General features: G+C 39.7%; 1 protein-coding gene across 1 annotated transcript in view; it reads left to right on the forward strand.

Moving 5' to 3' along the window:
• The window catches only part of LOC149109454 (fibroblast growth factor receptor 3-like), a 36443-nt gene extending 33905 nt beyond the window's left edge, over positions 1-2538 (forward strand). The window contains exons 16-19 of the mRNA XM_089294450.1: positions 349-389; positions 488-584; positions 1591-1690; positions 1824-2538. Coding sequence (XP_089150576.1) covers positions 349-389; positions 488-584; positions 1591-1690; positions 1824-1892 — 307 coding nt within the window. The 3' untranslated portion in view covers positions 1893-2538. The remainder of the gene's footprint in view (positions 1-348; positions 390-487; positions 585-1590; positions 1691-1823) is intronic.
• Positions 2539-15793: the final 13255 nt, after the last annotated feature.

Raw genomic sequence — 15793 nt, forward strand, 5'->3', positions numbered from 1 at the left:
CACAGCGGCCAGCGGCATTGTTAGCTACGCATGTGGAAAGATTCCATGCATTTGACTGTTTGTAAGCCTTCATGCTCCCTTCTTCCCATGAGCCAGGATTTGCCAGCAATACGAGTATAGAGTGCTTCTAGGAGTTGGCTATTATATAAGTGAAAGCGCATGAATGTCACAGAAACCCAACCACCTCTCAGCGATCAGGTTGTTGTTTTTATTTTTATGAACGAATTTGTTCATTAAGGCAACCGCAGCATTTGTAAGGCTGCAAAGGTTTTTGTCATTAAACTACTTTTATTTTAACCTAATCTGAACGCTATGAACAATTCATTAATCGTTTCTGTTAATTTTCAGGTGGAGTTTCGGTGTAGTTCTGTACGAAATATTTACCGTGGGTATGATTTTTCTGCCATTAAAATAGAATACTCTTATCAATTAGGCCCCTTATCTACATAGTCACTAACAATTTCTTGTTTATTTACGTTGTTTATAGGTGGCTCTCCGTATCCGGGCATTAACGGTCGGGAAATTGCAAACAAGCTTCAGCAGGGATACCGGATGCCAAAACCTCAACACGTTGATCATCAGCTGTGAGTGTTGTTGCTGGTATCTACCTTGAACGTCAAACTTGCCTTTTTTCATATTTCTGAAACAATGATCCACAACTGGTCGCATGCTTATGGCAATTTCAATCGCATCAGTTGACAAATTAGCGTTATCGGATTTTACTAGTTTCAGTTCTGGTGCCAACACCTTTTATAACATAACTAAAGCAAAGCGCGCGCTCTGATTGGTTAATTTAGCGTCTACTATTTGCCCATGGGTGTACGCTGCTGACGTGTGTGCTAATGTTTACAAAGCAAATCTTTTGACAGACATTGTTTCCAAAGTAATGGCCGACGTTCTTCTGCCAGAAATGCGAAACTGTCTTCACAGTTGTCTGAAGATGAAACTTTATCGAGTTACTGGTGTGCAGTCGGTTGTCATGAATGAATTTTCGCGCGCTTGTTTTCTCTTTTCATGTAAGACTACACGAACATTTTTTGTGATGTAGCTCAAGAAAAGGACTTCTGTTGTTCCAATGTCTCAATGTTATGTTATAAAACAAATGGTAAACGCCATAGCGTGCACTATTGAGTTATGGATGCACTTGGGAGGTTTGCTAAGCAGTCAAGAAGCTAGAGTCGCACTCGGCTATCGCCTCGTGCGACTCTTACGCTTCTTTCGTGCTTAGCAACCTCCCGCGTGCATCCATAACTCAATAGTGCACGCTATGGCGTTTACCATTTGTTAATTGTGCCACAGACTCAATATTTTTGGTTCGTCAGCGCAATTTTAACCTAACTTCTATTCCAGACACAGAGTCGAGATATTAAATGTTCAAGGATTTTTAGCAACTTATCTTGATTCTTTCCTGTCCTTTACGATAATCCTCAACTCTATTCCCGAAGATGCTTTGAGAACGACTTCATCCACAAAAAGTTATCCAAGTTATATTTATGCCATCAGGGTCCATTACCTGTAACGGACTCCTGACATCATATAGTGAAATAATTCGGAAACATAACGCTGTTGATGTTGGCCATTTCTGTTTAGTTACCAGATTATGTTGCAGTGCTGGCAAGAGAATCCAGACGACCGACCAACATTCTCCATGCTTAAAGACACCGTCACTAAAATGACACAAAATAATAACGTATGTTTCATTTCTTATTTCCTATTATCTTTCCTTTTAGCTTAACGTTCAGAGCATAACTGATTTGGAAAAAATGTGCGGGAGTTTTTATTCACAAATACTGATTAAGTTAATTTTCACTGGTCTTTTTCAGCACACGTATGTCAACATGAAAGAATACGATACCAGTTTGTACTCAAATGTTGACGACCTTCTTGTATAGGAGTGAAGACCGTTAATAAGCTGTTGAGGACCCGTGCAACAATGAGAGTTTTACGTCATATTTTAGTAGCAGATTTCCCTGTAATTAACAATTATTTAAATGTCCAGCAGTTATCACCCGTACTGAGGTAAATAATTGTTTCATTTAGCAAAATAGCCGACCTCAAAATCACACTTTTTTTATAAGCAAAAAAAAAAAAAAACATCAGAGGACCGACGAGATACGTTGCAGCTCGTTGCATTGTTTCATTGAGTTTGATTGTTTTACTGTTCGTTTTCATCGGCAAATCACACTACTGCGTCACTGATATTTCGTACTTAGTTAAGAGTTGCAGTTATGAAACCTGCGCTAAAAACTGCGCCTTCCACGAGATTCCTCGCACAGTAGCGAATAACAGAAAATTATTTAATGTCTCAAATAGCTCAAGTTCAATATATCAAAAGTCTCACATAACCCCGAGGCTTTCTGCTCAAAAACGTAAGGTGGCTCTGACCCCGTGGACAGAATTTTTTTAAACTAGATCAACAACGCAACATTATGCTGTTGGCGATTGCTTTACGATTTAAAATGTAATGAAGAATGCTTCGAAAATTGCTCTAAATGCTACGCGTGTAGAACATAATTTAAATAAAAGTGGCTTACGTTATGTTTGTAATGCGTTATTTTGATATTCCTTAAAATACTTATGATTTACTCGAAACAATATTAAACCTTCAATAAATTCACCAACAAGCATTTCTCCAAACCGAATGACTTGGACAAAGAAAACGAGCAGGTTGAAAGAAAAGGTCCTCTACGCCCTTTTCAGTCTTAGAAAAGACACAAATCTCAGCAAATTACCATCACTCTTAGGGAAAAAAATTTCGATGCAATTATCTCTCCAATTTTTTCACATATAACAGTGAACTCTGGGGTGCATATATAAAATCTGATCTCAAGTCTTAGGACAGTTCCCAGATCGAAAAAACCCATCTCCAATTCTGTAACCGTTACTTAGAAGAAAGCAATAAGGTATCCAATGAAGCATGTAGAGCTGAGCTTGGTAGGTTTCTTCTTGTTATAGCTATCAATCAGAAAATAATCAGTCACTCCTTAGAAGGACGATGGCTCTATTGTCAAACAAATCCTTTTAATGTCAGAAGATCTTCATTACGTTGGCAAAAATAGTTTCGATTCTAAGTAATAAGTATGTCTAAATCTTACAATTTGCATTATTTTGATCTTACGTACTCAGTAACTAATGCTAAAATCAAGCAACCTTTTGCAACACTGAAGGTATTTATGGTCAGGCAAATAAAGCTAGTTGTTGTTAGTAATAAAAAACCCCGTTTTTGAAGTACATAATTTGCTACAACCCTCGTGAGATGAGGATCGTTTGAATTACTTTGTGTGCATTATACTGACTCTTCCCATAGTGCATTTCACATTGGATAATTAAGAACTCATTCCAAAGACTTTTAATAATAATAATAATAATAATAATAATAATAATAATAATAATAATAATAATAATAATAATAATAATAATGGCATTTCGGGCAGTATATCCACAGGGTGGCTCTTCGCCTGCCCGATGCTAACTAAATTTACAATTGTAAAAAGGTTAAAAGATATCTAAGAATTTATATCTATATGTAAACGAGATAAAATTGTGTTTTAAGATATGCTAAAATAAATAAATGAATAAATAATTAAAATTATGCCAGGTGTTCTAAAGCTCTCTTAAAAATAATGTTTTTGGTGTCTTTACAAAATTTAATATAGTCTTGGCAGCACCTCACGTTGCTGGGCAACGTGTTAAATAAACTGGCAGTCTGGTCCTGTAGAGTATTATTAATTAAAGATCTCTCTAACTGAATGCTGTTACTAGATCTTAAGCATCTTTCGTGTTGAAATACATTAAGTTTCAGATAACTTGGCCAATATGGGTTGTGAAGGGCTTTGTGAGTTGCCTTAAGTAGGTTCCATTCGCGTTGTTCCTTTACGGGAAGCCATTTGAGTTTCGTAAGGATGTCTTCGGATGACACAAATCTACCAAGCACAAAACTAGCTGTAGCCTTTTGTACTCTCTGGAGACGTTTCATTAAATAATCTGGGAGTGAGTGGTATACTATGTCATTATAATATAGCTTGCTTAGAACCAGTGCCTGTGCCAAATTCTTTTTGATATGGAAAGGCAGGATGTTCTTTAACTTCCTTAGGGTTGTTAGAGTGGCATAGCAGGACGCTGCTACTTGTCTGACATTTCCCTCCCAGTTCAGATGCTCATGGATGTGAGACCCCAATAATTTAGTGGTGGTCACTCGTTCCAAGGGGATGCTGTTGATTGTGATGTCGAACTTTTCAGTGTTTAAATGATGGACCTTTGATAACTGCGGAGTAGATAATAACATCAGCTTAGTCTTGGAAGGATTAATGACTAAGTTTGCTTCACGTGACCACGCTTCCAATTTGCCTATACTTGCAGAAAGTTCAGTTAGAGTTGATTGAAGATCTGCTGGTTTGCACTGTGTGTACAATGTGGTATCATCAGCATATTGATGACATTTAACTCCGCGTACATATGACTGAAGGTCAGCCACGTAGAGATTGAAAATGAGTGGCCCCATGATAGAACCTTGAGGTACGCCGAAACTCACCCTACAAAGCTCTGACGTTTTGTCGTCGACTTGCACAAAGTGTTTCCTTCCTGTAAGATATTGGATCGTCCATTTAAGATATTCCTTGGAAAAGCCCAACAGGCTGAGCTTTTCAAGAACAGTCTTGTACTTGATGGTATCAAACGCCTTAGAGAAATCGGCTAGTACCATGAGGGTAACTTCTCCTCGCTTCATGGCGCGAATAATGTCATCTCTGATCCCTAATAGAACAGTAGTCGTTGAGTGTCCTTTCCTGAAGCCTGAGATATTCTCTTTTAACAGACAGTGAGAATCAATGTAATCGATGACTTGGTGGTGTACGAGTCTTTCAAAAACTTTTGAAAGGACCGGAAGTATTGATATCGGTCTCATGTCTGATACACTGAAGGTAGAGCCACTGGTCTTAGGGATTGGGGTTATCCTCGCAACTTTCCAAGCGTCGGGAAATGTTGATGTGGCAATACAGGAATTTATCACGTCTGTCAAAGGTCCTGCAATCAGGTCGGCTACAGGCTTTAGGAACTTAGCTGGTATTTGGTCAGGTCCTGTCGATGTATCGGAACGAATTAATTTGATTTCCTTGAGGACCTCTTCATATTTAACGTGGCGCAAAGTGAATGATCTTTCCCCCATCAGGCATGGCTGCAAGCTATCAACAAAGTTCAGTAGGTCTTCTTTTGCGTCGACACCTGCATTTCCGGTGGTGCGTTGGGCAACTTCTGCAAAATGCTTGTTAAGCTCATTGACATCCAGACGTAAAGGCTGTGGACATGGGTTCAAAATACAGTGTATAATACGCCAGACCTCTTTCGGTTTCGTTGATGATAATGCCGTATTGATGAACGATCGTTTCGCCTCTTTGATCGTTGTTTTCAGACGATTACGGACGTCGCGAAAAGCTTGCCAGGCATCGGGTGTTTTTAACGAGTGTGCCTTGTGTCTTAGTACATTTCTCTGATTTTGAAGACCTACAATTTCCTCATCATGTAACCAGGGAGCTGGTGGCCGTGTGACCTTTGTGCGTGTCAGTGGAGCGTGTCGCTCAATACAGTCAGAGATGAGTGTAGTAAACATCTCTAGCTTTTCTTCAGGATCATCTGTTGCCTGAATGACACTAAATGGAAGGGATGTAAAGTCGCGAATGAACTCTTCTTCCTTGAACCCACGCTCTTTTCGAATCATTTTAAACCTTGGAACAAAGCGCTCAGCACGAATGTTGAGGCACGCGTAAGGTGCATCATGGTCGCTCACATTTGAGCATGGAAGAACATCAACATGTGTAATACGCTTAGGATCATTTGAGATTATGTGATCAATCAAGGTCTCACTGTGAGGTGTAACTCTTGTTGGCTTTTGCACGTGCTGTGTTAGGTTAAACGTGTTCAATAAATCTGTATACTGTTTTGTCAACGGCGCATTTGGCTTCAGCACGTCAATATTTAAATCCCCAGTAACAAGCAATAAACCGTCCCACGAAGTTGACAGATCCGCCAACATGCTCTCCATTTGGGACATCCACTGTTGGGTATCTAGTATTCTTGTGGATCTGTATATGGTTCCCATTAATAAGTGACTATGTTTATTGCGTCCTTGAATTTCAAACCACAAGTGTTCTAATTCAGGGTATCTTGATTCAATATCCTTACGCCTTTTGTACCTTACACTTTCTTTAATGTATGCACCAACGCCTCCACCTTTGATTTTATCTCTGTTCCTAAACTCATTAGCATAGCCAGGAATAGTTACATGGCTAAGTAGTTGTGGGTTGTCTTTGAGCCATGTTTCGCTAAGCATGACCACGTCAAAACCATATCTTTGAATGACGAGGAGTAGCTCGTCGAATGTTGATGTCATTCACTGCGTGTTGATGTGCATAAAAGAAAGTTGTTTTTGTCTCGTAATGAGAGCATCGAAGTGGCGGTCGGAATTCCAATGCAAATCACTCGCAGCATCATCTGTCGTGTCCAGAGCGACTAGATCTTTTACTTTAAAGAAGGGAAGCTCAGATAATGTACAAGTACTACATGTCCAAATGCCAGGCTGGTTAACTTTGATGATTTTATGGAAACTGGCGTTGCTGTTTACACAGCGAACATGAATTAAATCATAACGCTTATCGCACTGAAGATGTTTATGGTTTCGCTGAACTGGCTTTGAGCACTTTGGGCATTTGGCAGTAAATCCGCTTTTTGGTTTTAGGTTGCTCGAAGACGTATCCAACGCGGGTCCAGGATGCGGATGAACGTCCCCACAAATTAGTATCGCTGAGGCAGTAACATTGAATGATTGACTTTTTGTGAAACATCTCCCTTAGATGCATGATATCTTTAGATGATAGCTATATAATATGTATCCATTTTTAAACATGTCACTGGACAAGAGATACCAAAGATGAGACCTATTTTCCCTTTACTGTAGTAATACAGCTCTTGTTAATCTTAGCGTTTTTATGCGGTGATGCAGTGATACAGTAAAAACCCGCGTATAAGAATGGGGATTTGAAGAACCTGTTAGGTTAATATTCCTAATTTAGACCCCTTTTACTTAAGAACCCGTCATACATTTACATAAGAACCTGTTTAGGCTAACTTGGAAAACCCAAGGTTTTTATACGCGGACTTTTACTGTACTAATAACCCAAAAGCTACAACAAAGGAGTCTTACTGATTTCTTAGTGACCACATGTACTTGTCCAACAGCTTAAAGTTACTTCACAATTTGCTTGTTTTCGAATTACACCAAACTAGAAAGAGAAATGAAGCATTGCTCAGTTGGGAAGAAGGATTTTTTTTACCCACTTGCACAATCAAGAAACCACGTGCAATATAAAAATAGAGAGGTCCCAGCTGCCAGTGACCGAACATCCTACGAAAATCCCGGTTCCAATTTTAATCTTGCGCATGCGTCCAAGCTCGATTATGATTTCTGAACACGCTTAGATAGATTAGAGGAGGTGATGCTGGCTCACTTACCGTTGCGCCATTCTCCGTCTGAGAACGAGAATGAGATAAGAATGGAACAGAGTACTGCACGTCCTTTGATTTATATCTTACAGCAAAAGATGCACTATTGTTTTTAAGTGAACGAGGAAAAAGCCTCAACTTTAAAGGTATGCATGCATTTTAGTCGATACCCTAAGCCTAACTTACAAACCCTAGATGGCCTGAGGCCGCTAGTCACCAAGGCCTCTATCATGGTCTGAGTTAGTTTTTCTTTAGAAGGGTTTTCATGGTCACTCATTCTGGTAGGCACGGTGCTGGGTAAGGGTCATCTGCAGTAAGTCGTCCGAATGGTGCAAGAACACTTTATAACAAGTTCATCAGAGCTCTTCTGTGTTTCGCTGGTAAATAACATTACGAAAGTTTGAAGTTGGCTATCAAATACGTTACGAACCTTACTTTGGACTATTTCCATCAGCAGCCTGAAAGTTCTAACCGAGGAGATAGAATTTCAAATACAATTTCAAAGACGCATTCGTTGGAATCCTTCAACTAGGCTTGGTAGCCTGTAAAGTTTCTACACAACAATTGAAACTCAGTAAACTATCTACTGATCCATCATTTTAGCCATAATTCTTTAGGCTTATAGATGCAGAAATCTAGTCCATTGAAGGATGAGTGGACAAGTTAACGACGAAGCACATAATACGTCTAGGCACTGATTAAGAAAGGGATCAGTAATGCACGAAACATTAATGAAAGAGATAAACGTTTCTCGGTTTCAAAAGAACTGATGATGTCTATGGTCGAAAGAAAATTAACAGCGATAAGATGCACTATTGTTTTTAAGTGAACGAGGAAAAAGCCTCAACTTTAAAGGTATGCATGCATTTTAGTCGATACTAGGCCATTTCTGAGTTACCTTGTGCCTCTGTTTCAAAACGAGTCTTGGTGCAAAACCTCTGATATGAAAATGAGTTTAATTTACATGAAAATCAACCTGTAGGCGGAAAACATTGTCATACGAACGGTTTTGTGCGAAGACTGGTTTTGACACGGAGGCAAAAGGCAACTCGTAAATTGCCTATTGGTGCAGTGTGCATCTTTTGTTGTAACAACGAAAAAAAAAGAAGAGAATAAATTAAGGATAAAAAAGCACACATGCTGCACTAACTCTTGAAACTCCGATTTGGCTTATTACGCCAAGTAAGGCAAATCGCGCAGCGAGTGTCGCACTGTTGACATTTGATTTGGAAAATTGCGATATTTTGGTAAAGAGATCGCCTACACGAGCTGATCACTTAGGAGAAGAGGTTGCATAGTCTGTGGTTGATTACCGTTTACCCCCAAAATCTCGAAATGCGTTATGGAAATTTCCCGTTCGAGAAAAGAAGAAGTCCAGTTGAAGTTTCTTCAAATAAACTGTTGAAGAAGCCTGAGTAGTCCAGTCCCTGAACTCTACCTATCCTCTTCTTATATTGTGGTTTAACACAGACGGGAGAAACGTGAATCCAAGATAATTTGCTTGTGCATGCTCAGAGCGAGCCACTCAGAGTAGACAACAAGGAGAACAGACGGGTGGAAGAGTATTTGTCTTTAAAGCTGTCTGGCATAGCAGCTAACAACCTCATTATTTGCCCATATAGATACCTGACCAAATTTAACATACATGTAATTTATCCAGGAAAGGAATATCTTGCTCACTGCTCACTGAGAGAGATGAAACAAGTGAGCCAGATGTTTTTCTGCAAATCCTCCTCTCAGTCTGCAGAGTACGAGGAAAAAATCCTCTCTTGCTTCCAAGCTCCTTTTTCTACCTTTGTTCGTACATTCCTCTGGTCCCTCGGTTTCATTTTCGTTCTCCTCACAAAAATACACTTTGGGACCTGACACTTCTTTCCTTTGATGAGCAGTACCTAATGTTCAGTACTTAATGTTCGGTGTAAAAGGCGATGTCATCGTCAGAAGTAAAATTTCGCAACTGAAAAACGCGAGAGTCTGCGAGACCCTTCTGATGCTTCAAAAACTCTATTTTAGCCTTTAGTGAAGCATTTTCAAGCTCCAAACTCTTCAGTTTTTCGTGAAGTTCTTTGAAATCTTCTGTCGTGTTTTCCTGCGCATCCGTGTCGTTTTGCAGGAGAGCTCCCAGCCGCCGGTAAAGTGGAGTTATCGGCGTTGGTTTGAGTTGCACTCATGAGTTGTTTGAGGGGTATCCGGTCACTTCGCCGCATGGTCATTTCGCCCCAACCAAAAGTCACTTCGCTCCATAATCGAAGTCACTTCGCTCCATACAGAAGTTACTTCGCTCCATGAGATAATTTAAGTGTATATATGCTTAAAAGATTGTATTTGCCTAACTGATGTTATAGTCGTCCCATTTATAAATACGATCTTGATGACATGTATGTAATTGTCAGTTTCGCTCGCCCTAATCTCTCTGTCCCCCACGCCATGCCGATGTTGATGCATCCGTTGGTAATTCGCGCTCGTTAATCAATGGCCGATCGAATTTCAACCCTGTAGGGTATGAATTGCATGTAAAAACCTTTTTGCTTAACATAAATTTTTAAACTCGAAATTAATTTAGCAAACCCAGACTGAATCTCTGTGTCTTTTTCTTCCACTATTGAGCAAGCATTTTTTGGCACTGACATTACTTTTGCCAGTCCTCTAAAGGGACCTGTTACTTTTCCCCAAGGTACTCCCCATACAGTATTTATGTTCTGATTATTCCTGAAAGCATAGCATGAACAACCCCAAGAAGCGCAACATATTTGGGGATTCTTTCGTCCTTTCTTAGGTTTGTGGGTATTAGGGAATGAAGGTGGTCTAGTTGACTTCCAATCAGAGGTAGGTTACTGGTTGGAGCAACTACCTCATGATCCTCTTCTGTAACAGAACTGCCATCAACTACTCCTTACCAAAATAATTCTTTCTCTGTTAAAATAACATCTAATGGCGAGTTACTGTCATTAATATTTTCAGTTCTTAGAATGCCCTCAGTTCAAAGCTGAAGAGGAGATGAACCACCTTCTGTGCTAAGACCATGGTGATTCCATTGTCTGGTAAATTCTTCCAGAGATTTTGTTAATTTCCCACAAATGCACAAGACGAAGTGATAACAAATGAACTTCATTGACAGGGTCTGATAGGCCAGAAGTTTCCATCATGTTGAATTCGTCGATATAACTTTGAGAACACCACTGGCTACATCCTTATGAAGCCGTTCAACTCTTTGGTTGTGTACAGAACTTCCGGTTATCATGCTTCCTCTGTTGACTCCCCGGCACCCCAACATCATTCGGGCCACGCCCATGCTTTCAAGACCGTGGTCACTTCTATTAAACTCTTGAAAGTATGCCATAAGATTGGCAGGCATTCTGAAACAGGTCAAGTATTGTATCTGATTTGTTATTATCTGCGCAGTACACATATGGTGTGAACCCGGAGTATCCATCAATAGCCGTGTGTACAACAAACCCCAACGTATCATTTTGTGATTTCCGTCGATGTGCCAGAGCGCATTTGGACATCGTACATTGTACTTTCGTCTACATATGTTTCCTCTCCACTGAAGTGCTGTTCCAACTGGATCCAGCTCGCGCATCATTTCTTTGACTTTCCATCGCTGCAGTCGTATACCCTTCTGTGTAATGCACCTAGTGTCCGGGTTTGACCAATTCCAGGAGTGACAGTCATTATTTCTTGCATGATTTCCCTTAGTTCGCCGTTTCCAGCAGAAGACCAGTTCATCTCTTCCTCGTCATCGATTTGAAACTCTGGCCGCCTTTTTAGTTAGGGTTTTTGTGGAGATTCCGAGAAGTTCCGCTGTTCTGACCCAAGGAAACTGCAATTCGCAGAGAAACTGTATTTGCTTTTTGGAACCTCCAGTTTCGGTTGACCTCTCATACCTATGTACTCCCTCTTGCATTGGTGGGCTAGCACATTTACTGTGTCTTCACTTAAATAATCTGCCATATTCTCAAAAAAACCCGAAGTCTTGTCAAGTGTGTGGACAGCTCATCTATGTTGCTATGAAAATATGCCATTTCTAAACCACGATCCGAACTGATGAGGTCGGGAGCTCTCTCTTTCAAAATAAAAACAGTTTCCCCAACCTCTGAAAGCCTCTCGTGTAACACTTCTATTCTGTCTCTGTCCCCAGCAGATGAAAATACATAAATGCATTGTTCTGCTTCGGCAAGTAGCGCTTTTGTCCGTTCAAAAAATGATATGAGTCGATTCTCTGACCCGGCAATGCCACCTAGAGTCGCCACTTTGGTTCCGTCATTGGCCGCGAGAACCCTGGTTACAAAATCAGCATATGAAGCGCGCGGTGCATCATACCATAACGCATACGCATGGAAGTTTAGAATGCTCAATATAAGGATATTTGGGCATGGTTATATGACAATGACCGTACAGAATATAAAGTATGTCAAGTATGTCATCTGTACTACTATTGAAGCCAAAGCATCAAAATTCAAATATCACACTTCACTGAAACTTGACAGGAAGTTTAATAACTTGAAACGAAAGTATGGAATTCCGCTGTTGTCGAACCTGAATAGCGATGATATTATCTTAAATTATTCACATCGTGTTTTGTCCGAGGTCGAGAAAAACGTTTGGCAAGAGGATTGCGGTTCTGTCTGCCGCCGAAGGAGGTGGATAAATATGATGTTAAATGTTCTTTTGAGCTGCTTTTCTGGGATCTTTCGTAGATTTGGGCCATCTTTGAGCAGTGAAAACCAGGACCAGTTGAAGAGTCGACTCAAAAATATCTCTTACAGTTACATCTATGCATCTGACATCTCTAAACAGAGACGCATTCTAAGCAAAGAGGAGTGGACACTTTTAAATGATTTACGTAAAGGTGACAGCATCATAATAACGAAACCAGACAAGGGTAATGGAATTGTCATCGTAAAGAAGCTTGATTACCTTAACAAAATAAAGCAACTGGTCTCTGATAAAACTAAATTTAAAAAACTTACACAAAACCCAACGTCTACCCACAAACCTAAGTTTATCTCCGTAAACGAAGAAGGGATGGTATCATTGATGATGATACATTTCGCAAAATACTGCCATCTGGTTCCACTCATGGCGTCCTCTATGGTCTTCCCAAGGTTCATAAATCTGTTTGCCCGTTTCGCCCTATTATTTCCTCCGTTAACACTTACAACTACAATCTCGCATCCTATCTTGTACGTATACTCCAACCTATCTCCACAAACCAGTTTACAGTAAAGGACTCTTTAAGTTTTGCCCAATGGGTCAAGACATACAACCACAACGGTGAATTTATGTGCTCTTTTGATGTCAGCTCACTATTCACCAACGTTCCGCTTGATGAGACAATACAGATTTGTCTGGACAAATTATATGCCTTGGCCAATCCCCCAAAGTTACCGCGCTTTGTTCTGAAAGATTTACTTTTATTTGCCACTCAGAGGAGCCATTTTTTGTTTGATGGCCAACGACCAAATCGATGGAGTTGCCATGGGATCTCCTTTAGGGCCGGTTCTCGCCAATATTTTCATGTGCTCTTTTGAACAGAACTGGGTGTTGAATAACAGTGCTCGTCCTTCCATCTGGTTTAGATATGTTGATGACACCTTCACGTTATTTAACAATAAGGACACCGCTCTGCAATTTCTTCAATATCTCAATAGCCGACATCAAAACATTAAATTCACCATTGAATTTGAACAGAACCAAGAGATGCCCTTTCTTGATGTCCTCGTGAAATGCCATCCTAACAATTCCTTTTCGACTTCCATTCACCGAAAGAAAACTTTCACTGAACTCTACACTCAGTGGGATTCTTTTACACCTCGGAAGTACGAAGTTAACCTAATCCCCGCACCCTTACATATCGGTGTCTTCGCATCTATTCGTCACCCAGTCTGTTACAGTCTGCTTTGGACGATCTCAAGAAGCTTTTGTTACGCAATAGGTACCCCCGTGGTACTATTACCTACATCCCGGGGTATCTAATCGAACAGTTCGGTAATCGAACCTAATATAATCGAACACCACTCGTTTGATTGCCGAACTCAATCGAACATAGTCAAACTCGCAATAAAATTTTGCCGATCGAACACGATCGATCGTTCGATTATAATTTTAAACACAACTGCCTGTGTTGCAGTTATTGAAATGGTACGATTTCTGTCTGTTTACAGTCACATCGAAGATAGTCATATAAGCCACTTCCTTTCAACACCCACAGTACACCCAGGAGCAAGAGTCGTTGACATTGACTTTTGTTTGTTTTGTTTTGTTTTGTTTGAACGTTGACATTCAGTATGAAGTTATTTTTCTTTATTCCCATTCCCATAAAGTCTGATAGTGACTATACCCTACGTGTTTTCACTAGTTTCCGGCGTCAAGAGATACCGTCCGAACAAAATTGTATCGGACTGGTTCGATTTTGTTCGATTTTGCTCGATTGGTTCGAAAATCGAACTCATAGCAAAATAGATGTTCGGTTTCGTTCGATTGCCGAACCCAATCGAACACCAATCGTTCGATTGAGTTCGATTGGATTTTTGTTCGATTTTGTTCCATTAACATGAACGATGTTGTGAACAAACACAACAAACCTAAAGACCCCATCACTACTGTCCCCCCAAAAAGAATTTTTCATAGTTTTACCTTATCTAGGAATTCAAAGTAAAATTGTCACACAACCGCCCAAATCATGTATCCACAGGTTCTACGATTGTTTTAGTCTTAAAATTATTTTCCGAAACATTAGTCGAATTAAGACTTTTTTCCCCTATGAGGACAGACTCAGCCGTTCCCTTACGTCGAAGGTTGTGTACAAGGCTGGCTGTTGGGATTGCAATGCCTTTTACATTGGAAAAACAAAACGTCGGTTTCATGACAGGAAAACGGGGCATTTTAAAGCTAAAGCGCTGACGAGTGCTAACCACGCTTTTGCCGTGGCAGACCATATGACCCTGACAGGCCACAGGATAAAATGGGATCACTTTGACATTTTAGCCACCGGACGATCTGATGTGCACTGTAAAATTAAAGAAACATTATTGATTCGTGATTTGCAACCAGGACTTAATGAAAATGTTGGCAGTGAGAAACTTATTTTCTACTAGCCATTGATATGTTTTTTTTTCAACAGATTTTAAGTCTGTTTATTTTCATTTATATCCATTGTCATTTCTTTCCTTATCAGGTACCGTTTTCCTTATTAGGTATTAGTCTTCTCGTTTAAATTTATCGTAATGCAGCTACCGTTTTTATACTTCTGATGATGTATGTAGAAGCATACGAAACGTTAAGTTCTTAAATCAAGGCTTTTACAACATGCGTTGTTTTGTCATGTTTGTGACCGCAGTTAGTTTTCTATTTTTATGTCACGTTAAGTTAAAGTTAAAGTGGTACTATGATCTAATTTTTACCCCTTGATTTTTAGGTGCATCACATAGAATTCCATGAAGTAATAAAAACATCGTTCACCGTTTGCAAATATCTGCATTAGTTCCGGAGATACTTAAAAATATGCAAATTTTTTTTATCATATTTGATGAAAATTTGGCTGGGTGTATGACGTCATCATTTTGCTAATTTGCATATTTTAAAAACTTGAAAATCTCCGGAACGAAAAGCGATATTTGAAAATAGTAAACAGCATTTTTCTTCTCATGTGGGCTACTTGTTTATATTTTAAAATGGCTTCGTCAGGAAAGATGCGATTTTTGTCATAGTACCAGTTTAAGGTGGCTTACTACACAGTTTGATGGATTACAACAGCCCAACTTCTAACTCTTTTGAAAACTGTTCCAAGATATTTTTCCTTTCTCTATTTACTGTTTGCTGAAGTGTTTTACCATTCTATGTGAAACTTGAACAACTGAACGTCAAGAAATGGCCAAAATGAACGACCAAGTGCTTAAGGAGGGACTGACACTAGTAGGTTCAATCACGTTTTTCTCAAAATCTACTTGTATGACCCCACCTCAAAATTTCAGGAAGGAGAAATTGACTCGGATTTAAAAATTAAAATCTATAAGACAGATTTTCCGCAAACTAAGAAAATGTGAGATCAAAAATAGCTCAAAATCTGCCTAACAGATTTTTCTTAAAATTTTGGCTCTAAACGTGATTCACCCTTACAAATAAAATGTGAAAATTTCATCATGGGTTGTACGGTAGGTTTTTGAGCAATCCTCGATCAAAGACTAGCTTTTACAACCTTGGACGAGAATTTAATTGCGCATGCTTGTTATTTAAGCGCGCGCTCACGCCATGTATCGCGTTGAAGAAAGCAAGGGTAAAGTAGAGCTCTTTTAAC

Source organism: Orbicella faveolata, unplaced genomic scaffold (assembly GCF_042242905.1).
Source record: "Orbicella faveolata isolate gen_17 unplaced genomic scaffold, um_ofav_v1 contig_25, whole genome shotgun sequence".
Taxonomy (NCBI): Eukaryota; Metazoa; Cnidaria; class Anthozoa; order Scleractinia; family Merulinidae; genus Orbicella; species Orbicella faveolata.